General features: G+C 38.9%; 1 protein-coding gene across 2 annotated transcripts; it reads right to left on the bottom strand.

Moving 5' to 3' along the window:
• Positions 1-145: 145 nt before the first annotated feature.
• On the bottom strand, positions 146-24,623 carry piwil2 (piwi-like RNA-mediated gene silencing 2). Of its 2 annotated transcripts, none has more exons than XM_044197011.1 (24): positions 24,472-24,623; positions 21,093-21,555; positions 20,879-20,984; positions 20,107-20,221; positions 19,084-19,262; positions 15,862-15,937; positions 15,089-15,199; positions 14,588-14,705; positions 14,120-14,244; positions 13,477-13,557; positions 13,269-13,382; positions 12,321-12,509; positions 12,040-12,124; positions 11,503-11,595; positions 10,659-10,799; positions 9,853-9,966; positions 9,352-9,540; positions 8,106-8,207; positions 7,828-7,944; positions 7,535-7,623; positions 7,219-7,324; positions 5,858-6,111; positions 5,117-5,224; positions 146-4,576 (listed from the first exon to the last, which is right to left on the bottom strand). In XM_044197011.1, exons 2-24 carry the CDS (start codon positions 21,510-21,512, stop codon positions 4,420-4,422), a joined length of 3,189 nt encoding a protein of 1,062 aa, XP_044052946.1. In that variant the 5' UTR covers positions 21,513-21,555; positions 24,472-24,623; the 3' UTR covers positions 146-4,419. The 2 variants fall into 2 exon arrangements, with proteins under 2 accessions (XP_044052946.1, XP_044052947.1); XM_044197012.1 differs by lacking the exon at positions 24,472-24,623 and adding an exon at positions 21,773-21,898.
• Between the last annotated feature and the right edge of the window lie 702 nt (positions 24,624-25,325).

Raw genomic sequence — 25,325 nt, 5'->3', positions numbered from 1 at the left:
CGTGAATGCAACCATGTTGCAGACATGTGGGTTAGCAGGCTTCAGAGTGTCCACGCTAGCGGAGACGGAGTTGATACTGCCTGCAGCCTCTTTAACAATTAATTCTGTCGAGTCTGAGCTGACACTGTGGGCCTGGACTTTAACGTCCACAACCTGAGTAAAACTCTGAGGGACCATGTTTCCCAGACTGGACAGACTATGCAACTCAGACATGATTGTGCTCTTAAGAGCCATCAAGGCTTTTGACACTAATGTTGAGTCCAAAAGCCACTCTGCCAGCATAACTTTAGTGGCATCACTAGGGGTAGGTATTTCCAACAATCCCCACTGTTCAGCTGTCATCAACTGAAAAACAGATTCGATGCATGGACGAAGAGCGTCGACGTCAACCTCTGGTGCCTCCTCAATCTGTGAAGTTTCTGTTCTGTCCATGGTATTTGTGACTGTATTATGATCAGTTATATTCGTTTTCACGCTCTGGTCTGCAACACTAGTAGACTAGAAGAATGTGTTGGTGGGGTGAATTTATCTTCTATTTATAACTTTGTGTGTGTTTGTGACTTCAGCATCTAAGGAATTCTATAGAGCGTTTGCATTACGTCACGGTTCGGTAATAAACGCGGATTGACGTCACGCCGTGTTGCATGTTGGGACGGGGGCGCCATCTTGTGGGGAACGCTTGTTATCTGTGCCTGCTATGGTGGTTAACAGCTACCTGTTTCCCTTCTGTTTTGGTTAAAAAGTTGGTTAAATCGGTCAGATCTGACAGGAAGAACGGTCGAAAAGCTGGATGAGGTTGGAGGGAGGAGAGACGAGTAAACGCGGTAAGACTGAATATATTTCAGCGGATTTGCATAAACTGTAATGTTAGTCTGATTGTAACATCATGTCAACTAGCCCTGGTGGATATGATGGGAATGAAAGTGGAATGGATGGTATCCAGGTCGGTGAGAGAGACAGGGCAGGGCTAAAATAATCAAGAACATGTCAGTATGACAGGCAAACACGAAAAAACGAGTGGAAAGTAATAATCGAATTAAATCAGGATGGTGTGCACTATCACCCGATTAAACTTACCAGAGCAATCGAGGAAGAGATCGGTAAAATCAAACACACCAGGTTTTTGAACAATAAACGAGTGTTGATACATGCAGCCAGCAAACAGCAGCAGAAAAAGATACACCGAATGTCGTCACTTGACGGGGAAAGGATGAAGGCTCATATCCCTGGAGCAATGGTCAAGCTTAGAGGAGTCCCACTGAGTATGTCTATGGAAGATGTTAAAAATGAGTTCCAAGGAGGCAAAGTAATAGATGCCACAAAGATTAAGGGTAAAAGGGATGGCTCACTGAAGAATAGTAAGTTGGAGAAAAAGAAAAAGTTGAGGGTTAAGACTTTAATTATAGTACTTCACATACTACAGTGGAATGCAAGTCGCCAATGGCCAAGAATAAAAACAATATATTAATGAATCAGAAGTAGTTCCAGATGTAGTATGTGTGCACATAACTTGGTTACGTCCTCATTTAGATTTAGCCCAAGGAAAGAAGGAAATATGAAGTTAATCAATCTATACAATCAATGCAGACATCTAACCAATGACTTGTTCAATGAAATGGCAGGGACAGTATGTAGAAAAGAAATATGGTGTGGAGATTTGAATGCACAGCAGTTTATGGGGTAGTAATCACACAGACAGTAATGGGAACATAGTGGAAGAAATGAAAGATCATTGGTTTTGAAAGATCAACAGGCAGTATCTTGCCTTGTTGACCTGCTTGTTGTACAATTTGCCAAGTGTAGCCGAGTTTACCTCCACTAGTTGCAGTGTGGTGCCTTGCATTACCTTCTCATTAGACGGAATCAACTGTCCCCAAAGATCACACACTGCTGGTTGTAAGGTGGCAGGTTTCGCCACAGGCCAGTGATGGTATTGACCTGTTTGTTGGCACAGACCCACTAAATGATCAGCAAGGCTGTCCACACAGCCCGTACATGTACATATATTTTATATATATCAGTTGTTCTTCAGGCGCCTGTGGTGTAGCACCTGACATGGAAACAGGAGGGATGTGGACAGCAGAGGGCTGAATGGATGTTGCCAGAGTGATCTAGAGCAAATTAGATAAAAGATATTTCTTGTAGGTGATTCAACTGCCTCCTCCTGTGGCTGCTGGGCCTCTTCCACATGCTTAAATCTGCCCTGCTCTTGACCCTCAACCAGCTGACATTCAGCATGTTTATCAACTACCACAGATCATTGTGGGCCAAGCAAAGACCAAAAACAGAGCCATCACAGAGGTTTCTGGTACTCCATCAGCTGCGCCTCAGAAGCTGCCTGTCCAGACAGCTGAACCCAGCTGTGATATGAATCCTTTCCTGTTTTTTAGTTAATAAGCCTCCTGTTGCTTCCTTTTTTTGCAAGTCAAAATGTAATAAAAGCAAATCTGTCATTCTTTAAATTCAACCAATTTTCACACCTTTTTAAGGGGAAAAAAAGATGTATTTTTAATTATTAGGTTTTTAGCTTGCACTACTTTTGTGGTTTTGTTCTGGGGCTGTTTTTCTTGATGTGGACGAGGCCTCTCAGCCTTTGGGATGAACTGGAACTCCTACAGCGAGCAAGACCTGATCACCCAACATCAGTGTTGGAACTCATTAATGATTAGGGTTAGGGTGAATGAGAGAAATGAATGATGTCTGAATTCAATTACACTGCTGTAAAAGAACACCCACGGATAGAAATTTGACCTCAAGACACATCAGGTAGCAGGGATGCCAACCATACCGTAAAATACCTAAACGTCCCTTAATTGGAAACTAAAAGATATGTAACTGATACAGGACGCACTTTTGTTCCGTATTTTTGAGAATCAATTCAATAAATCTGTGGGAGAGAAATATTAAAGGTTAGACTATTAAGACAGGACGATTTGTATGATAGAAATAAATCCTCCTGCTCTGATACCCCTCAGCCTCTGTACCCAGAGAAGCCGGGGAGGCGTGTAAAAACAGCTGTTTCCATGCCTAACTTCCCTTTAGACCCTCTTGATTTATGAAACATCTAAAATAAGCGCGTTCAGTACGTAAGTGCCTTTGTACACCAACAGGAAACAAAACTGTATGATTTATGAATGAAGTTTGGTATGCTGAAAAACACTGCCCTTACCATTTACAATCACCGCAAATTAATGTCCTCTCTCCCTATTAGAAAGACGCCATCAGTGGTGGCAAAAATAATAGTTCCACTGTGATATATCTTATAACCAGATAATACCATCGACAAAAACTGCTTCCGACTTTGAACAGAAAGTGGGCCCACGATCACAGAGTGCAACGACCTTTAACATTACTGAGACAGAAGAAACTCAATGGGCAGGAGTGCTGAGATACTGGTATTAGGGAATCTGCCATAAAATGTTTTCATTTCTTTCATTATGGTCTAACTTTGCATCTTTGAACAACAAAATAAAAAATCTGACCAAAGCAGAAATGTGCAAACGTCTTGAATTTGAAAATGACGGCGCTTTCTTTGGCCAAATGATTATGGAAACAATATGGAGTGATTATGATGACCCAGAATAAAGTGTTAAGAGACTCATGTTGTATTTAAGTCTTCCCAGTTATACAAAAAAAAAAGCTTTATTTATATCATGCAGCATTATAGACATGTAAAGCTGAAAGATATAAAGTGTACAAAGACGAGGTTGGATTTAACTTGTACAACTGTATACACCTCTTTGTAAAGTACACCTGTAAACCTGTTTGTAAATATAATCTGAATTAACATTAACTAATAATTATGCCACAGGAACAATGACCCAAATAAAATAAAATAATAAATAAATAAAAATACAGAAAACTATGCTGAAAAGTCAAAGCCAAAACTTTGCAAACTTTGGGCTAAAAATTTCAAACTTAAAAGGGACAGTTCACCTCAAGATCAAAAAGACATTTTTCTTCTTACCTGTAGTGCTTTTTATCCATCTAGATGGTTTTGGTGTGAGTTGCTGAGTTTTGGAGATATCGGCCGTAGAGATGTCTGCATTTTTGTATATAATGGGACTATATGAAGTCAAGCTTGTGGTCCTTAAAGTGCCCAAAAAACCCCCAACAAAAACAAACAAACAAAAAACCCCAAACAATTATTATTATTACTTTTTTTTTTATATACAATCAATACAGTGTTTTACAGTCTACATTATTCTGTAGAAGTTTGCCTTCAGGGCTTTCTGCCAGAGAGCCTTTTTGGCAGAAGGCAGAAAGCCCTGGAGGCAAACTTCTCCCATAACCCAGTATTCTTTAAAGTCTGAAGTCACATTAATGACGAGGTGTTAGTCTTTCAGCACTGTTTTTTTTAAATCACAGCTGGTTTTGCTGTGACCTGAGCAGTTCGCTCTTGGTAGTAACTGCTGCAGCTCAAAGGAAGAAGAGCTTGTCAGATAGCTGGATGGCTGGCTCTGAGTGCAGGTACTGGCCAGACAGGAAAGCCAGTTTGTGGGCATACTTGCATGGTGCTGGAACACGAATGGTGCCCGGCCAGTTCCAGTACAAATGGCACATCTTGAAAGTCAGCCTGGCGTGGGACCAAAGCAACAATGTTAAATGTGTTTTGGATCTGATTTTTGATTTTTCACAGACGTGAAGACATACCACACACTTAAAACAATACCAGAAAGGTGAAGGTCAGAAATGTTTACAATGCTTGTTTAACCTTTTCTCTGAATGGTAAATTGTTGTGAAATTAAGCATTTATAGTATTTTAATAAAATATAGAAATGTATGCTTATAATACACAATATGGAACTGTTTTGATCAGACTAATAATCTAATACCAGATACAGAATAAATTAATATCTTCTTTTTGTGTTACTGTTGCCACTGCCAGTTGCTATTCTTCAATTAACTTCAATAAAAGACTTTCAAAAATATTGTCCTAGTTAATTTTTTTTCGCCAGCTGGTTTAAAAAAAAAAAAAAAAAAAAAAAAAAAAAGGGTTACTCACCCATTACTTACTTACTTACTTATTCATATAGCATTTACAGAATTGTAATGTTTAATTCTATGTTTAAAAATGTGTACCAGTAATCAGAACGATGCTTAGTGTTTTCATTACCTTTGCAGATGGTCTGGTGTGAGGTTTGCTGTGTTGTACAAAGAGATGTAGTGTGTAGGAAGTCCACAGCCCTGGCGAATGTGATGGGCCATCAGATAGAAGTCCACCCTGAATGAGAAAACAAAAGAATTTAGCATTGGAAACCTTAAATAGCCAACAGCAGATACAGAGTATGTGATGGATTCCTCATCAAAGTGCACATATTTACTACTGTTGCCAGGAGATGGTGTTGCAGCCTTTTTGATGTGTGCAGGTAAAAGATAAACAGTGCCCCTCCTTTGCTACCCTGTAGGGCTGCTCATACAACACAGACACTTTATCGCCCCCATTATTTGTTTGTATTTTATTGTATTCTCTTCCTTTAAGAGTACACATTACACTTAGACAGCAAACAAATTGTACCACAGTTACTCGCATTTTGTCAGTGGAATCACTGCACTTGCTGCATCATTGTACACAGAGCAACACAGGAGCCTTGAGTCTCAAAATGACCGAACCACAAAACCAACTGTGATGCAAGTAGAGAAGGGTAATGGAAATGGAGGGCAGCCTGACTCGTGTCTGTTGGCAGACATAAAATAAATTAAAATAAACAGCTGCAGCTGTTGGCAGACATAAAATAATTAAAATAAACAGCTGCATAGCATCTTGGCATCTGATTAGGCTTCAAATTGGAATAAGATTAAGAGCTTAAAAGAGGATCTAATGATAACTCATTAACTTGGATAGACTAAGACTGACCAGTCTTTATGAGTGAGGGTGTGATCCAGAATAGTTCCAGGTGGAGGTGTGCCAAAGTTGTTTGCAGCCCAGGAGTAGAGGGTGGTGCTGATGCGCTTTTGCACCACAATGAAGACCAGCTTGGGCTCATAGCTGGGAAAAGTCTCAAAGCATTTGATCAACTGTGGGATCTCGTACTGCTCCACCATCCTCAGCTGACCATCTGACACACCATCCCGATACACCACAATCTTCTCTGGCAAGTTGTGGTTCACCTGTACAAAAGAACATACACAAGATCACATGTTAAAATCCAGTGTAAATGGGGAACTATTATCGGAACGTTCATGTTGATCACATCAGTGACTGATCAGAAGGGCCAATGGTCTTTGTAGTTATGGCACGCCACTCCTGCCTCGCACTGGACTTTTATTAAGTCACTGAACCAGCTGAGAGCAGGGTGTCTACATGTATCAGTAAGTTAAATGTAAGACTTTTTAATGCCACGGTTTAATTAAATTTAAGGCCAATTGTGCAATAAAAATAAATGTTAAAAGCGAAAATACAGCCGTACTCTTCTGAGTAAATACATATATTGTCTGTTCAAAATTTTAGTAAGGCAAAATGACAAAGGGTTGAGTTGAAGAACATTTGTTCAAATACGTTTATTAGTATGAAAATATATATATTTGTCCTTCATGATAATCACTACAATTGTCTTACAGCCAGAATCTGAAATGAGACTATATCAAAGTAGAATGCCAATTTCTATGCTAAAAGTCATTTAGACCCTCGTATTATTATTGTGGTTCTGTTTTTTGTTTGGCTTTTAAATAAATAGGTAAATGCCATCCTATCTCATTCAGTCTATAGACAGACAGTCTTGTTAAAATGAATATAGTCAACTTTCTCGTGTAGATTGGACTGATGATTGCCCCACTTTTTACAGTCTTTGCTCAAATATTGGTGGAGTTGGACAATTATTTACCCGGCAAAGTTTCCTACACATTTAGCCAATATTGTTCCTCATATTTATATTCTGAATAGTGAATGTGTTAGGGATCGTGCGATGCGAATCACCAGTTCAAGTTGATGAGTGCAATGGCATTAATGAGACTTGCTATGAAATACTGGAGATTAACAGCTAAACGGAAGCACTGGAGAAAGGGTTAAAATTATGGAGAAAGTAAACCCACAGAAACTGGAGTGTTTGCAGGTTAGATAACTAGCTAGCTCCTCCATTCCATCCAGGCAGACGAGAAGACAAGGGAGGGAAGGTCCCAAGTCATCTGTGACTCTTGACCAAAAGGTTTAGGTGTGGTTTAGAAAGAAGGGGGATTGAATTACAAGACATTTATGTAAAGCATGTTGGCAGTATTTACTTCGTAGTACTTCTGCAGTGCGGCCAGTAAGCAAACTCTGAAGCCATTGATCAGCTCCTCAGTGGGTGTCTGGAAAGTTACTCTGGAGTACCAGCGGGTCATTGAGCTGGAGAAGAAAAAAGCAAATGCATTTCTATTAAGATACTACCACCATTACCACAGATTTGACCAATGCTGGAAGAGAAAAGTGAAACACGTTTATTCTCTAAAACACAAACATTTTTAGCACTAATCTGCAGACTGAATGTGTTTAGTTTAAAGATGTTCTAATAGATTTTCTGGACATACAACCTTAAAATCTCCCGGGCGTGTTTACCTGTTTACACTTGCGACAAAGCCCATGACTGACTGATGCGCCTTGCTGGTGTCATGGTGGACATCAACTCCAACCACCATCAAGTGTTTCTATTCAAGTGGGATAGAAGTTCATTATTTCTCCACTGACTGCAGTAATGTTATTGTAATGCTGTTCCAATGGTACTGTGGTATCAATTTCCTTTGACTATGATGCATTGTTTTCACAAGCAGTGTTATGCTTAATTAAAGGAACCTACCACATTATTGGTCAGAAGGTGTTATCTCCTTGTTTTTGAGAGACATGATACTCACCAGAGGGACATTGACAGTCCACAGCTCTCCTCCTAACTTGCTGTTCATCTGCAGGAGTATCTTTTGGGCAACACTCTTCAACTTCTGTTGCTGGGAAATTGTCCGGACGTTGATGGCCTGACGACAAATAAGTGACAAAAAAGACAAAAACCTTTACTTTTAAACTGGGAGAAAATCTTTTCAAAAAGAAGAAATTATTTTGTTAACAGTTCCAAACGATACTCTTTTCCTCTAATTATGCACCAGCCATGTGCAAACACGTGAAAAACATTACAAACCTGGGATGGGATGGGACTTTTGACACAGCAGAGCTTCTTGATGGCACTGTAGAGATCGTCTCTGTTGCCGACCATGATGCACACTACGAGCTGCATATTGGGCTGTAAACAGATAAGACATGAAAACTTACACACTATCGACTTAATTGCATTGTAGGCTTGGTTTAGTGGAACCAGACACAGTCAACATGTCATCATGGTTAAACTTGTGCAGCTGTTTATTATTTTCTTTCTTATGTGCTTAACATCACAGCATTCAATGGTAATGACAAAGAAAAATGGATCATGCAAAAAGGATACGGTGAATTTAGTCATATTTTGCATGGTTTTCCAGGGAGCCTGGAATTATAAATTATTAGCAGTAATGTAAATGCAGTTTGTAGCTAATGGGCTAAAACATGCAACATTTTTCAGGGCTTGACAGTAACACTTGCTCATGTTGGCCAAGGCAACCAGACTGGAACCACTGTCCATCATTTTATGTCTTGTTTCTGCAGCAACCGCTGCTCCAGAGTTAAAAATAGAGACAGAACTAGTTTTTAGATGCCAGCAATAATACAACTGCTATTTAGCCAGATGGCTTTGCTGTTTGTGAATGCAGGGATAAGGACATTTACACAATACAAATTTAACCACCAATTAATAAATATGTTATTACTACAGACAAATATTTGCAAAGGTGATATTACATGCTCTTTTTATAATGCAAAATACTATATAGCCAATATACCTCGATGTGGCTCAGAGTATCTTTATTTCAGTACAATGCCAATCATATTTTAACACAACATATCAAACACAAACACTTGCTTATGTGTGTGCCACTCTTGTACTGTAAAATATCCAATTGTAATTGGCTTCAACTCAATTATCACTTCTACATTTCAAACTTAATGTTTGTAGGGTTGCCACTGCACTCTGACCGACTGGTGCATTATCCTAGATTCATGTATCCATATAAAGAAGAGCGGGTCGGTTTCAGCAATATGTCATTGATGTTGGGCAGTATCACGATTTTTCAGTCAGTCTACTTGAAATACAAGTTAGCAGGCAAAGCTACAATATACCATCAGCTTGTTAAAAGCATGCAGGCAGAGCATGACAAATGTTTGATGTGGACACATGGTGAGTGATGCACAGTGGGACATGATTGCAGGACACAGGGAAAAGCAGGTCAATTATTATACATATGTAGTATTAAATTACTCATTTAGATACTAATCTAAATTGTTATTGTATGTTATACCTCACTGGTGAGCTGAAAGTGGATGCTCTTGACATAAGTCTCAGTGCGATCATCCCTCAGCTCCACGCGAATGGGTCGCTGCAGTCGCACCCCAATAGGCCCGGCCACCTTGTTAAAGGTGGAAACCAGCTCTTCAGCCTGCTCTGCACAGCGGCGAGGGTAGAAGATTGCCCAGATGTTCAATGGGATCTAAGAGTAAGATGGGTCCGTTGGTGAACAAAAGCAATACAGCAGCCATTCCTGAGGCCAAGGCAAAATAACATATGTGGTTCACATTGATGCTTGAGGAGGGCACGTAGAAACTGTGGCCACCATCACTGCAGACAGTTTGGCAATTAGGCCTACACAGACCATTAGTACATCAAGTGTGGAAGCCTGTCACAGGCTGTACAATGTTGCTGCCTCACTTCCTCAAATTCCCAGTTGTATATGTTGCGTTACAGCTAAACTATATTCATTAAAATGAGGAAGCACCAAAAGAAATTTCTCTCCAACACTCACAGAGCTGATTGAAGCATCCCTGACAATCTCTCTGGACCACGATACATCAGCACCAGTACCAAAGGATGAAGACCGCAGACAGATAGTTTCAACAGGCAGAGTTCTACCTTTAATCTGCAAGAGAAGACACAATACACTATATACTGTCAAAATAAAAAGGAAGTAAAGTAACAAAACAAAAAATTGCCAAGGAACACATGAAGTATAAAAAGCAAAAGCAAAACAAAAAGAATGCATATCAACACTAGATACTAGTGTCTTCTTACCTACCTGCGTGCACCTATCGGACAGTCAATCAGCATTTTAAATATTCTACAGATATGGTCACACTTTATTTAAAAAAAAAAAAAAAAAAAAAAAAAAAAAAAAAAAAAAAAAACTGTTTTCCTCAGAACCAGACTTACTTTCAGTCAGTCCCCAGTTTAATGATTAGAATGGGCTCTGGGTCCCTGATCAGGACAGTTAACCACTGCTTTTAAAGAAACATGATTTACAGTGACATCAAAAAGTAATGACTCTCTTCTTTTACATTTTTAAGTGTTATGTAGACTTCAATAAAAGTCAAACGTGGCTTAAATTCAGTCAGAATTGACTGTATTGTTAGACTGAAAAGAACAAATATTGCATTTATCACTTACCATTTATTACACTTGTGGGAAAAAAAAGCCCATAGACACTTTGCATGACTGTCTTCCCCTGTCAGAAGACTACGAGTTGCTTAATACTCTTAATACTAATATGTGTGACTTAAGTATTCAAAGTTGAATCTGAAAATAAACTCTTCAATGTTAACAGCAGAGCCTCACCACCAGGATTTCTGAGGAAATCTCCAGTCCCCATTGGCTGAGCTCCTTCAGACTCTCAGCGTTGGTGCGGATGTTCTTCAGAAGCTGTTTTATTGAGTGGGTGTGCTGCTCACTGCTCAGATTGATGTGCATGGTCAGGTCCTACAATATATGAAAAAGACATTCTCACCGAGTCGATTTCCACAAGTTCTTTTACCACCAATTTTTAATGTAAATGTTTTCAGACCTGTATCTCCTGAGATGACAAGATATTATTGTTCTACACTTTCTAATCTTAGGCACCACTTACACTTGCATTTAATTTCATGTGTCGTCAGGTTTGAAGAGTGGGGTTGGTAGTGTCTACCGGTACTCTGCTGCTGTGGTTGGAGATGACATTTCTGACCTTCTATAGTGATAAGTTTTTAACAATATGACATGCCAAGTTTAACTGGAACATTCTGACTAATGTTAATTATCTGCCAATTATGACTAATTTATAAATCGACTACTACTTATGTTAACAATGCTGTTGGAAATGCCACTAGTTGTCTAAATCAACAGTAACTGGTTCAAATGTTCACCTCTTTAAACTTGTTAAGAAAACATTGTTAACAATCAAGGCTATAATTAAACATGGCAGCTCTTGGGGTTTAAACTTACACTCTTTAAAGCTGTGATTGTGATAAGACTTAGGCCTAGTGCACATCCAGTCCTGAATATCAGATTTGACACATGGATTTGCAGTCCATACCATTACTGTAACACAAAGTTCATGCTTAATGTAGTTGTTGTGCCTAAAGTTTGAAAATATATAAGACCAGCCTCTGAGACGAAGAACATTGTGCTGACATATCAAATTTACCTTCATAGCTCTGAAGTCCTTCCTCATTTTCTCCGGGATTCCCGTCATGAAGGAAAGCTCTGGGACTAAAAGGATCTCTCCAGTAATGATTTGCTGCAATAAATCAATATTATAACATTATCTACACAGTTAAGTGTTTACTGCTCACACATTTTTGACATAATTTCCTCTTTGTATTATGCTTCAAATCAATGAACTTAAAGTATTCATTTGTATATGAAACAAGTATTACTGATGCTTGAGTAGGTTCTTCAAGCAAAAGCAGAGTGCCTCTCACAAAATATGGGACAGTTTGATATGACAAACTTAATTTAGTTTTTGTAAAGCAATTTTTGTGTGTTTAAAGTCACGATAAGTCTTAAAACGTATGCAGATTACAAGACTTAATACAGCCACAAGGTGGCATTCTGATGCAAGAATTCAGGTCATGGCAGCTGAGTGGTCTACTGTAATGAGCTTTATTATTGAAAAATAATAAAAAAAATAAATACAGCTGACTTTTATGTTAAAATAGCTGACGCTGAAAGGTGGTTTTACCTTCCCACCAGGCTTGGACCTCTCCTTTGGCCGATGCATGAGCAGAGGTTGGTCCATCTCTTTGATTGTAATCCCATAGTTCTTGCTGTTAAAATGTGGAAGTCTAAGTAAGTCTTTAAATAAAAAACAACAAAAAAACACTAACAGGCAGATATAAGTAAGACTTTCATTGCTGCTCTGAATTAAATTAAAGCATCACCATTTCAATTAACAAATACACAAAAACACCTGCTTTACTTCCCTGCTCAGTTTTGATCAGTACAGAGACAGAGCAGTCTCACCTGTAATATTCTATGAAGGTGGTTTTTGTGCCATCCATTAAAGTGAAGGTGTCTTTGGGTGACTTGTTCCACTCAATGGCATCAATGCGGTAGGTGCGGTTGTTGTAACGGGTGATAACGATGCTGCCGATGAGCTCTTTGGTGCATTCGTCTTGGAAGTTCTCTTTGCTCTGTTGGTACAGCATGTTCCTAGCAGATAGCAGGAGCCAAAGGGCACAGTTTTTCCCTTTTTTTTTAAAAAAAAAAACAGAAAGGCCCTGTGCCTTGTTTTGGCCTTTTCTGTTTGAATAAAAAGGGCAAAGCTAGGGCAAGATTATTTCTGTTTATAAATAATCTAAGCCTGTTGCATTAGTCTAGTTGCTGCCCTCCAACTCACCTCTTAATCCAACCACAGGGTTATAGCGGTTGGGGGTATTCACAGTTCTGTCTCAGAGGACAGACGCACTAAGAACGTCACAAACTGGTATTTAAATATGTATGACTATATCGCAGAATATAACATTTATATAGCTGTGTGTGGCTTGGCCATGGCATACTCCATGTTTAAACTTTCATCAGCATGTTATAGTACCCATACAGAAGCCATGCAGAAGAAATAGAATAAAACATGCACTTTTGATTTTATTATAGTGTCCAGCAGCCCCCCCCCCTCCCCAAATAGACAGATTTCCTCCCAGCTCATTGTTGTTGTTTTGTGACTTTGAACTGTTTAGCTTCAAAATATCAACAGCGAGTTGGGAAGAATTTTTGGGCCGCTATTACAAAAACCAGTTAGTGTAAACAAGGATAGTGAGATTACTTCCACTGAAAAGATGATTCCTTCCCTGTAGCATTGGCTACTGAGGATGCAATGAAAAATTATCCAGTTTTGCCAGAATATATAAACTTGTTTTATTAATCAGAATTTATCTGTAAACTCGCTACTGTTGATTTGCTGTGTGAACTCACATGACATCCAGCACGGAGTCATTCCGCAAGACTTTGTGAGACACATCCACACACAGGTACAGACCTCCATCTGTGTGCTTGATACAGGTTGAATAGCCTGGCCACACTTGCAGCCTATAAAAACAGACAAACGGGATAATGAATGCACTAGAGTTGCTATATTAGCTGGCGTCTGCACTCTGATGTTAAAATACAACTCAGTACTAACCGATGTTTTCCAAGTATGACGGCGCTTTCTGGATCGTAATGATTTCGACCCACCACCTTCAGTCCAATCATTTTCATTACCCTTGAAAAACAACAGCAGCACTGGGTCATGTCCATTTGACCATCATAATAGTTACATGATAGTAGCATAATGAGTAAAATAATTATGGTTGTTTAGGTTATTTCATTAAAGGGCTTTTCTTAATACAATGAAAAATTTTCCATGTTATAAGAGTCTGGCTTTGGCAAAGAGATCAGGAAGAACTTATCTATCTTAAAGCTACTTAGTGGCCAGAATGCATGAGACACACAGACAAACAGCACATGAACTTTAAGTCAGAACACAAAATGACTTAGAAACAGCAATGGAATTCTTTCTTCATCAAAAGAAAGAAAAACGTCCTTAAACTTTGCAAAAATATCCAAAACTGGAATAAAAAAAAAATATATATATATATATTTTAAATTATAGTATTTTTCATTTAATATCTTTAACCTGACAGGTTAAGTAGAAGATTATTGCCATTTAGCTTTTATCTCAACAACGTGAATTTTGTGTAGTTTTGTTAAACACCATCTACCTGCATACTAATAAAGTGGTCAATCTCTGACAAAACAGTATAGGTGCCTTTTTAAAAAAATACCTCCTGAGCACCACATTGTAGAATGGGATGCATAGATCCGAGTTGGGTGGCAAAATCTTCGTCATTTGGATTTTGATTTGTACTTCCTCATTATCAGTCCGTCTCAAACTCTTGAGAACATCCACCTGCATGTCATCAAAATATCACGCAAAAAACAAGCAAAAAAAAAGGAATGAGTGTTAAGTTCAGCACTACGACAGATTTTGCACTGTATAGTTCTACACAATGAAAATTCAATACATTTAAACTGTCAAACAACTCCTTTTCAGTAGTTTTAGACCTTTGTAGGAACTCAGTCATCAACATACACAAGTTTAACCAACTAATTACAAACCCTTTCTAATTGGAAATGACCTATAAGACAATACATGCTGTTGTTTTCCAAGCTAAGCTTCTACCAGAACCTGTCCTACTACAGTTACCAAACTTTAGTCAGTTAGCCACACAACTAATAACTGTGATACATACGTCATTCAGTTTAACAGGCAGGTAGAGTATGGAGCCATCGAAAGCTACCACTTCCCCTGTGGTCGAGCGGTGATCTTTCATCATGCCAAAGCGCATTGCCATTGATTCAACATTTGGACTGAAAGATAATATTGAAAATACACATTACTTCTAAGACCACATACAGCACTTTCAGCCCAAATTACCAGTATCAAAAGGACAATATCGATTCAACAAATGGTTGATTTGAGATAGTCTTGTAGCAATGATTAATGTCTTGTCTGGGATTTTATTTTTATCAACAGTGGTGCTTCAGTATAATTTTAGCTTTGATTGTCTATGTCCATTTTTTGGTTCATGCCATGGTTAAAAAATAAAATCAATTATCAACATTAGAACAAATTCTTAGGTTTCACTGGAAAAGGTGGCTAAAACTTAACATTTTTATTTATTCCCACCAGTGATTTTTGTTCAGTGGTTGCTAAATAGAACAAACACAAATTAATGACACATGATACTTACGTGAACGTAACATGGTACTGATAAACAGCTTCATTCTTGCAATGAATCGGGATGTGATTTGAGCCAATAGTTATAGGAGCTCCTTTTGTTCCAGCCTTATTAAGTGGCTCACTAACCAGAGGAGAATATACATGCACAAAAAGATCATTTCAGCACAAGACATAGTCACTTACTTTGTGGTAATAAGTTTTATATTTCTGTAAAGCACAAGTGAATAGTGGCCCTGACACAGCAAGCCAAAGACCTAGCGTTGATAAGGGCTGACTGATCAAATGTATTGTGTCGCCTCGCATCTGTAAAATGTTGCACACACCACAAAGACCACAGCCAATGTGCACATACTATATGCCCTGTGTTTATAATCAATAAAAGAATGCATCATATGTTCACAAAACAAATTGACTGTTTTGTTTTGCACTGGCATCATTGGTCCATGGTATGGAAGAAGATTAAGTGAATGAGTAATGTAATGACAATACACATATTAAGCTTCTGATGTGCTAGAATTTACATTACAATTATTAAGCTGATGCTTTTATCCAAAGTGACTTATAATGCGTGCATTAACCATGTGGATACAATCCAAGAATCATGCAAGTACATCAACTTTATAAAATATGCTGAACTGCTTCAAGTGCTACATTTAGAAACAATGTAGGTTAACAATAGACTCACAGCCAGTTAAGAATAACGGGTGAAATAATGGTAGCTGGGGGTCAGCTTGGTGTGTCAAGGCTCTAAGAGGTAAATGCAAAGTAGATAAGTATACTTACCAGACTGCCTCCATTTTCAGCTCCATCTTTGCTGGTGCAACAGTGGAAAGCTCCAGCATCTCTTGAGTGGTGGGCACTGGGGGCACAGTTCCATTATTTGCATTTTAAAATCTAGTCTTTTTCCAGAAGTCCCTGTCACTCATTATTATATTAACTACATATTATAATAAACTGGGTTTACATATACAGGGTTCCTACAGTTTTGTTTAAGTACCAGAGCGCACCTTGAACGCACGTGCACACACGCTGTGGCATGTTTTGAAGGTTACGTAACCGCTGTTCCTACGTTAGCAAGTTTACATACATTAGTCAACTATAACTGACCACATGATCAAATTTTAGACTGGCTTTATGAATAGTTTCATTATGTTGAGAATATTACGCGGCAGCTAGCCAAACATCTAGCTAAGTAGGCTAGTATAAGGCGATACCATGGATGTAGTAAGTTGTGTTTTGAATGATTTCATTTACTTGTGCCAAGCAATTGAAGCAGCATTCGAAGCATCCATTCTGAGGAAGTTGCAGTGCATGCAGAGGTCAAGCTCATCTAATAGGCTAAGGCTGCCAAGTTTTCAATTTTGTTTGGAGTGAGATTTGGTATCGGTGAAGTTGGTGCATTTTATGAGTAGGCCTTCTGTGAAATTCCCCTCCACAGGGGTCGGGGTCATCACTCTCCAACCACCAGGAATTTTGTTTAAATTTTAAAGCATGTATAGATGAAAAGCTAAGTCAATAATCACGGTCAATGATGAATAAGTGTGGTTGATCAGCATACTTGCCAACCTCCAGACATCATAGCCTAATCAGGAGACCAAACCTAACCACGGTATCTGTTAATTTCAGAGACTGTTTTCTTGCATTCTAGTGAATTTATCGAGTAGGCCTAATTTTGTTGCCGAAATGTGGAGTCTGGAGGATGGGGGGAAGGGGCATTGGGACTCTCAGGAGAATCTGGAGTGTTGGAAAGTAGCTACATCTACAAACATTGTATGAAAAGTAAATGAAGGAGAAAAACACATTGTTTAAAAGGCAGTGGATCCTGTAGGATAATTTTGTCTAGAAAACTAACAATGTTTTATTAAACTAGAAAGCCAGCCTAGAAATAGAAGAGAAGGAAAGAGTTCTTAGCTGAGCTATGTGTTTGGATTTGTCATATTTTCCTTATAGATTATGTCAGAGGTGCTTTCACACATAACAGCTACACAAACTGCTTCCCCCTTAGCTATAAGGACTCTGAACTCCTTCCTCTAGCCCCCTCCTCACATACTACTGACATGCATTTCCATGCACCCACTGTTTATGGTTGTGTGTACTATGTTTCTGTGATATGTTAACTATCATGATAATATGTGGATTGTCTGCTGTTCATTTGTGTTTGTGCTGCGTTTAACATACTGTACTGAAAACATATTCCACCTCTGTTGGTCATGTGGCTAATAAACAATCAATTGCCTACTTACTAATAAAGACTACAAAGGCATTTCATTTTCTCATTTTCTGACACCTTGGTACCTAATAAAGCTATTATGGTACTGTCTGATAAATAAGAGCTAGGATAAATACCAATGCATGATGATAATTTGATTTTCAAATTTGTAGTGGCAGTTCTAGCGTCACATTATTGGTGAGCCTAATTAATCTAAGTGAGGCAAAACTCTGCATACATGAAATGTGTTTTTTGATTTTGGAGCAGTGTGTGTGTGCGCCTTTGTCAACTTAAGCCACACAAACTGTGTGCTTTGGGCTCTGGAAAAAAGCCTGATGTTCAGACTTTGTCCTGTGTGCAGCGAAAGACTATTTAACATATCGCCTATAATTATATATTTTCATGGAGGAGTGGCTTTGAGGCTAGCTCTTATTTGGCACGAGATTTGTGTGATAGATTTGAGAAAGATGAGAGCCTACTGGCAACCCTGTATAATGTTAACCAAAAATCTAAAATAATTTTATATTAGCTACTAGATTTCAGCATTGACGTACATTTACATTCATGATTCATTATTATTATGATTTTTCATAGGCATAAACCTAAAAACCTATTATTGGGAATTTCGACAATTTTTCAGAGCGACAGCATCCCTGTAACCATAGAAACTCACTGCCTGCGTATGCACAGTGCGAGAGGAGAGGGAGACGGTGCGCTGCTGCCAGAGGAGCCACTGACTGAGATTACTCTGAGCAGCATGCATGGGAGTAAATTACAATATAGTAGATTTGTGGATATTTCTTGCTTTCCCCCTGATGGTCTGAATAACTCACTGCTGCTGTGCTGCTGCCTTGTCTGTCCGTGCGCGACCCCTCTTTTCGTGCCATTACCAGTTACAGATTTGTTTTTGAGAAATGTTAGAAAATGGACGTATGGCGTGAGAGCGTGTGAAAAGGGTCAACTACACAAGTCTTACAGTCAATGCGTGAGACTTGGCAGCTCTGGGCTATGCTATGAAAACGTAGCTTAGCAGGTCTTTGTTTCCTGCAGGTATTGTGGATACAGCACAAGCTCTCCAAGTTTAACAGTCTGGCTTCGTAATGTTTCTTTGCTAATGCATCACAAATAAAGAAAGTCGTAAGAGTGAATGATGAATGAAAGGATGTTTTTCTGTCTTTTCATCTTTACTAGTCAACGTTAGCTAGCTATAGACTGCCGCTCAAAGGCTACCAGCAACTTTTAAGGTGGAACGTTTTCCTGCATGCTATGCAATGCATGAGTTGACGCTGTGAATCAATCAACACACCTTAAATGTAAATCTGACAACTCTGACCATTCCTGTAGTTTTTATTGGCTCTGTTGCATGACTACGCTATTTACGTCAGAAAAACAAACAAACAAAAAAATCAAAAACAAAACAAAAAAAGATTCAAAAAAATTTATTCAAAAATCCTACTTCCCATGTCTTAGCTTTTTTAAGACTTTTGAAAGATGGATGGAAGACATTTTAATACCAATTAAGGCCTTATTTTTAGATTAACGAATTCAATGCCTTTTAAGACTAAGGATCCACGGAAACCCAAATATAAGTACTTTTATGTAAAATCATCAGGTACTGCATTAGAAAATGTGAATAAAAATGCACATTGCATTGAAACATTTGTTGTTGTACATTTTTGTTGTGAATATTGCATTAATATTCATGAATGCTAAATATGCACTTTAACCTGTAACCTGGCTGTAGGAAACATTCTATGTTTTGCAATGTATCACAAATTGTCAGAATCATTCCCTACCTGTGTGGGAAGCCTGAGAGTATAAGGTTGCTTGTTGCCCAGAGGCTGGAGAAACAGACTCGACACGACCTGGAGAAAAAGAAGGAAGTAGAGGGCTTCTTCCTCCTAATCCAAGCGGCGCCATTACTGATCTTCCAAGTCCCACCATTGTCTGAGGGGACAAACCCCAGCCATGGAAACTGCAACAGGCCAGGGTTGCATATCACTTTTTCAATACTGATAACGATTGCAATAATTCTGTATCAATGATAGTTCTAAAACGATGAGGTCCTTTTTTGCAAAAATATTTGTACGGCTACATGCCTTTGAAGACTGATCATGTTTTATTGATTTTATTGCAAATATTTCTGTGACCAACAAGAAACCTATGATACCCTCAAATGGAAGTACTGTGGGTAACTCAAGGCTAACCATTAGGAAACTGTGCACATCTTATTATCTGTACACTAGAGTCACAAGCTGCTTTTACATTTACAGAGACAAAAGTTCCCCACAAACTACTGCACCACTAGAGCACCAACACCTTGCTTACAAAAGGCTACAAAGCAAAAGCAGCAGCTCACAGCCCAACACACAATATACTGTATGTACTAGCATGCATAAATCAGAAGACAATATAAAAAGTTGCTTTAGATCATAGTTGCACACTTTTAGTGAAGGTGAGGCATGCATAGATGTAGATAGCAGCATGAATAAAATTGAATTGTATCTGATGTCAGATGTACATGACAGACATCTGAAAAACTACATCCTACACCCAGATCCCAGTTTATTTGGTACATCTAGCTAAAACTAATGCACTCAAATACAACAGCCCTGCAATAAATCCTACCTTTATAAAGACTACAATGTTCAGTTTTTGTTGAAACTGTTTTGGAGAGGTGCTGATTCAACTTTATGGTCATTTTTGGAGGATGTAATTTGTGGTGCTGTTGTATTGTATTGCATTGTACAGACAGGTGTTTGTAATATTTAGTGTATGTTAGTCAATACACTGGATCTTGTCACTCCTCTGCCGTTTACCTGCTGCCTCTGCCCATAACCTCTTCAGGTTGGCCAATGCTTTCTGGGCTGCTGATGACACCTACTGGGGCACCTTGCGACTTCACATCTCCCAAATCTCCAGCTGCTCCTCTTCCTGCAACAAAATTTAACAACTCAGTTCTTATGGTTCTTCTGCCCGTGCACAGTGACATTGATTTTTAAATGTCTTTTAAGCAATGCCCCAAACAGAGATAGAGAAAATGAGAAAAATAGTGCACATGTGGGTGAGCAAGTGGTCAGAGAACCATATGAAGAATGGCTCTGCCATGTTCAAAGCAACTGGGGCTTTCTTCTACTTTCTTTCTTGAACAAACTGTTATCAGAATATATTCTTTCCCTTAAATATAATTTAAAGAATATAGAGACTATTTTACAGCTGTGACAATGTATTTTTTAATCAATAACTTAAAAAATTGATATAATTATAGGAATTGATATGTTGAATTTATGTTATTTTTTAAAGTTCTAAACACTGCCAAGGCCCTCTCACACCATGCAGTTTCTTTGTACCACAAGAGGGTGCCCAAGCTTTATGCATTGTAACAAATACTCTTGCCCATCTAAGGAAGATACTGCATTAGTGATGTACTATGGATTAATCAGTAAATCTTCAAAAAAACAAAACAAAAAACCCCATAACATACAAAAGAAGTTGTCCACGTCTAACAATGGTAGCTGTAACATAGTTTTGTTTACATTGTGCATAATGTTTTTATGTGCAAAACTATAAACTAAGTTTTTAAATACAGACCCACTGGTAGTGTTCCTCTTCCCCATGAGGTCACTGAGGGCTCAATGCCCATTCCTCTAAACATTGAGACCAGTGTTGATGTTTGACCATGGATAGGCATGTCAATCTGTAAGCAGACAAAAACCATAGCAGCTCTTAATGTAGGGCAATAATATTTAGAAAATTAAAAACATGCTAATTGTATATTGTATATAGACACATTTCTGGTTCCGACCTCTTTTGTTGCAGAGGTCTCTTCTGTCAGGTCTCGCGTCGTGGTATCACATGGAGGTGTCTGTCCGTGCTGTGGCTCCAGACTAGGCAGGATTGCACCTTTTGCCACCCCTACTTTTGGTTCAGCTGCTCGCAAGAGCAGCCCTCTGGCTTGGCCAACTCCTCCGTCATCAGGTTGCACCAGCAGGCCTCTAGCTCGTCCAAACACAGGTTCAGTAAAGGGTAGAGTTACTCCTCGTCCTTGTGGGGTATTGCCAGGAGTTGTAAAACCTCTGGCTCGTCCTATACCAGACCCTTCTGTAGAGAGTGGCAGCCCTCTACTACGTCCTACAGCCGGCTCCTCAGGCTGTGGTCCTCTTCTGCGTCCCAGCCAAGGAACGCTCGTCATACTACTGAGATCAGGAGGCTTGTTTGGATCCATTCGGTCAACTTCTGATATTACCAGTTGAAACAACAACAATTAACTGCAGGGAGAAACCCATAGGATAAAAGTTAGCACTATGTCTCATTAATCGTATAATACTGAAGGAAATGATGTATGGCTAGGTCTATGTCAGGTAGCATGGGTTGTGGCTAAATGTTTAAAAAGGCCTACACCGAACACATTTGTGTTGTTTTTAGCTCAAAGAAAGAGTTCATCAAGATAACTACACGTGAAAACAGCCAAATCTGTAAAGTTACCGCAAGTATTCCAGTATTGCACCCTTGGTACGCCTTCCGATCCGCGGAGCCCAACTTGCTGAACTTTGCGGTCGGAGAAAGCTTCTCCTTGAGAAGAGCAACTAACACTGGTGGCTGGAGTCCCGCTGCAGCTTGGGGGAAACCGGCTACATCCCAGCCTCATACATCGAAAAAATACAAAAAAACACCACTTTCTGACCTGGGGGGTTTTCTTCTCTTTTTAGCTACCTAGCCGATGTCAATCTGCTTGTCATAGAAACAAAACCCCCACAGCGTTTTTCTCTCTCACTGCACAAGCGCTTCACTCCAGCGCTTCTCTGCCAGAAAAAAACAAAAACGCTAGGCTATATGGACACAAGCCCTAATGGGATTAAAGCTTCACACATCCACGGGAAAAGGGATATATTAAAAGATTGATCTCAGATTTTATGAATCAATATCGGATAATTCAAATGAAGATCAATTTGAATCGGAAAATCGAATTTTTAAACCCAGCCCTAGTTCTAATTGATCTAGCATTACCTAACATTACTGAATCGAAACTGATCAGGTAAGAGCTTCCATAACACTATCACTTTAGCTCTCATTTACTATCAACAAGATTTCACTGAGCACACTGCAGGGCTCCAGGGTGTGACCAAAAATCTGGGCTATATTGCCGTAGAAATTACGTTGCACAGCGCAAGCTTTCCAGGTGATTTCTTTATTGTGTGTTGTATTGATATGAGTGTTTTCTTTAACGATTTACTTTGATAATGACAGCAGCCTCTCTAATCATTAAAGTTTTCATGCATGCAGTAATGTCACAGCAAATATCGTGGGACTTTTAAGCAGCACAACTAAAAGCTGTAGTTATAAACAGCTTGACAGGACAGATGAAACTCTCCAGAGGAAACAGAATTAAACTTTTAGCTTCTGAAATACATTTTTTTTTTAAAGACATTTGTGATGGAGCTCAGGATTTATCAGGAGGATGGCTGCTTTACTCCAAACAATTTCACTGTATGAACCTGGACTGTGTGTCACCATTTGGGTGTGTAGAAGAACCCTAAACACTAATTAACATTAGATCTTGACCAATCCTGTTGGCTGTCTAGAGATTTAAATAATCAATTAAATTACACTGCTGTGCCTTAGCTTCTTCATCCTATTTCACCCAACCGCAACCCATCCGCTATTAATCAGAATGTTCATTTTTATGACCCGGTCTACTTGATCCACAGATTATCCGCAGGCCCCTTGGATATAACTGCGACCCACAAATCACTACTGGGAACAGTGCTTTTGCTGTCAGAACATAACAAAATGTTTCAAAAAACGCAATGTCTCCAAGAAACACATCCTGTACTGTGACAGGTGCATGGCCGGCAGAGCAGCCCCCATTCCTGCAGCTCAGTGCCAGGCAGCAGCAAACCGAAGCAGTGAGGAGTCAGAAATGACAATAATAAAATTTAACACTGCTCATAATATAGCCAAAGAAGAGCTGCCTTTTCCTAACTTTAAGTCCATAAAAAAAACCACATTTGTCCACATCTTTATTCCTGTTTACAATCATTTACTTGTGTTAAATGACCAATGTGTATGGGAACTGACACAAAAGGGTAACGCTTAAAATGTATTATTGGATGCATCTAAATGAAAAGGTTAGGAGCACCAGTGCCACCAATGTAAAAAGTTAGTCTGGAGCCCTGTACTGTAACTTACAGATAACTAAAAACAAATGAAACTAACACTGTTTCTGCATGCATCAAAATGAGACTAGTACTGCAATAAATCTATGAACACCTGCTTCTCATTAGGAAAGCCTAGGTCTCCACCAGAGATGAAAAAGATGCCAAGCACAAGTGAGAGCTCTGTGTATGTTATGCATAACGTTAGTAAAAGGCGGTAAAATGCATAAACTTACGTTAAACTACATCTACCAAAACTAATACCGCCCTGGTTATAGTACAGATACACAACTCAAGCCTAAATTACCTAATAAAATACAGACAGATATACTGTGTTTGGGTCAATTTCATAAAGAGGTTGCACAGTTTTGTTAACCAAGGCATTTTTGTTCTGTAGTTCATTGCACAGTTAACGTTAGCATAGAGGAAAAGGGGGTAACCTTGTATGTCTAATTTAGCCAAATATGTAATAAAAATACCATGTTTCATTCTTAAAACGTTATAGATTATTGATATGCAAGGACTAACGTCATAACATCTGCTGTAACATTAGAAGAAGAAAGGAGGAGAGGAAAATTTTAAAAAAGATTTGACGCATGGCAAATAAGCTAAGTAACGTAAGATAACGTTAATGTGAGCTGTTTATTATCTGACTTCAAAAATAACGCTTTTTATCGTTAATTATCGTTAGATAGACATAACAGCGCATTACTTTACAAGCTTGCCTTTATCTTCATAAAAGTACTTTATTTATCCATTCATTAACTAACCAGCCTTAGTTAACTTAGATATCTTACACTAAACATTAATAACGTTAACTGCGTTGTTAGCATGGTACCACCATGGTTAACGCTAGCTGAAAGTAACGTTAGCTAGCTAACTGAAACACGTGTTGAGGAAAATTACACAGCTGACGGTGACAACCACTAGAAATTAAATACAACCAAAATACTTCCAGAAAACTCAGCAATGTGTTTCAAGTTTCAAGAACACACTATTAGTTATTAACGTTACAGCACGAGAACTCACATATAATCGACGAATATGTCTCTGTCCTGGGATAAGGCGTCAAATCCGTACTAAATGAATCCAACGGACAGATTCAAAAGGTTGACATAAGGTATCTTCCCTCCGATACCCTTATTGGATAATCAGTAGATTCTGCAGCAAGGCATTGGTTTACTCAACCTGTCAATCTTTTATCGTTAATTTACATGATACTGGGATTTATTGTTCTGTCGCCCTCTGGCGGTTACCACCTGTGCACCTCAGGTGTACAGGTCAGGTGTGACCTGATCAATCTACTTCACTAGTTGTACAGTAGTGTTTCAAATGTGCAATTGTACATAATGTGTGCAATAATGGGAAATCACTTTATGACAACAGCATCAGTCTATTAATGTCAGTGACCTGCATGTCCTGTAACTGACTTTTAAAGCAGACTCATTAGGTGCAGTCCAGGTTGGCTCCCATGGAATAATTAAATAAGATGATTCAATCTTGATATTATCCAAGTGCAATGCAATCAAGCTGAAGTAATGTGCAAAACATTAAAATAGCATTTGGCCTTTTTGTATTCTTGGGCTAAGATCCAAATTCACACAGTTCACACACATTTTAACCTGGCAGCTAAACACTGCATGCAACATGCTGGTGGCCAAGTGCAGCCCCCTAAAGTCACTGGGGCATAAGTATCTGTGTGCAGCTTGGTGAGTAATATGTTTGACAGGCTTAACCATATGGTGCCATTAAATCTAATTTACTGATATTTTATGGTTATTCACAAATAATTTATCGTCACACATTAAGCCATTTATGCCCCTGATCTATGTGGGCTAAAACTCCCAAATGTTCACTGTCACCACACTGACTGCTCAGATATT

Source organism: Siniperca chuatsi, linkage group LG5, assembly GCF_020085105.1.
Source record: "Siniperca chuatsi isolate FFG_IHB_CAS linkage group LG5, ASM2008510v1, whole genome shotgun sequence".
In the NCBI taxonomy this organism is placed as follows: domain Eukaryota; kingdom Metazoa; phylum Chordata; class Actinopteri; order Centrarchiformes; family Sinipercidae; genus Siniperca; species Siniperca chuatsi.
Note: the sequence above shows the minus strand (reverse complement) of the source record. Positions and strands in the feature narration are given on the sequence as shown.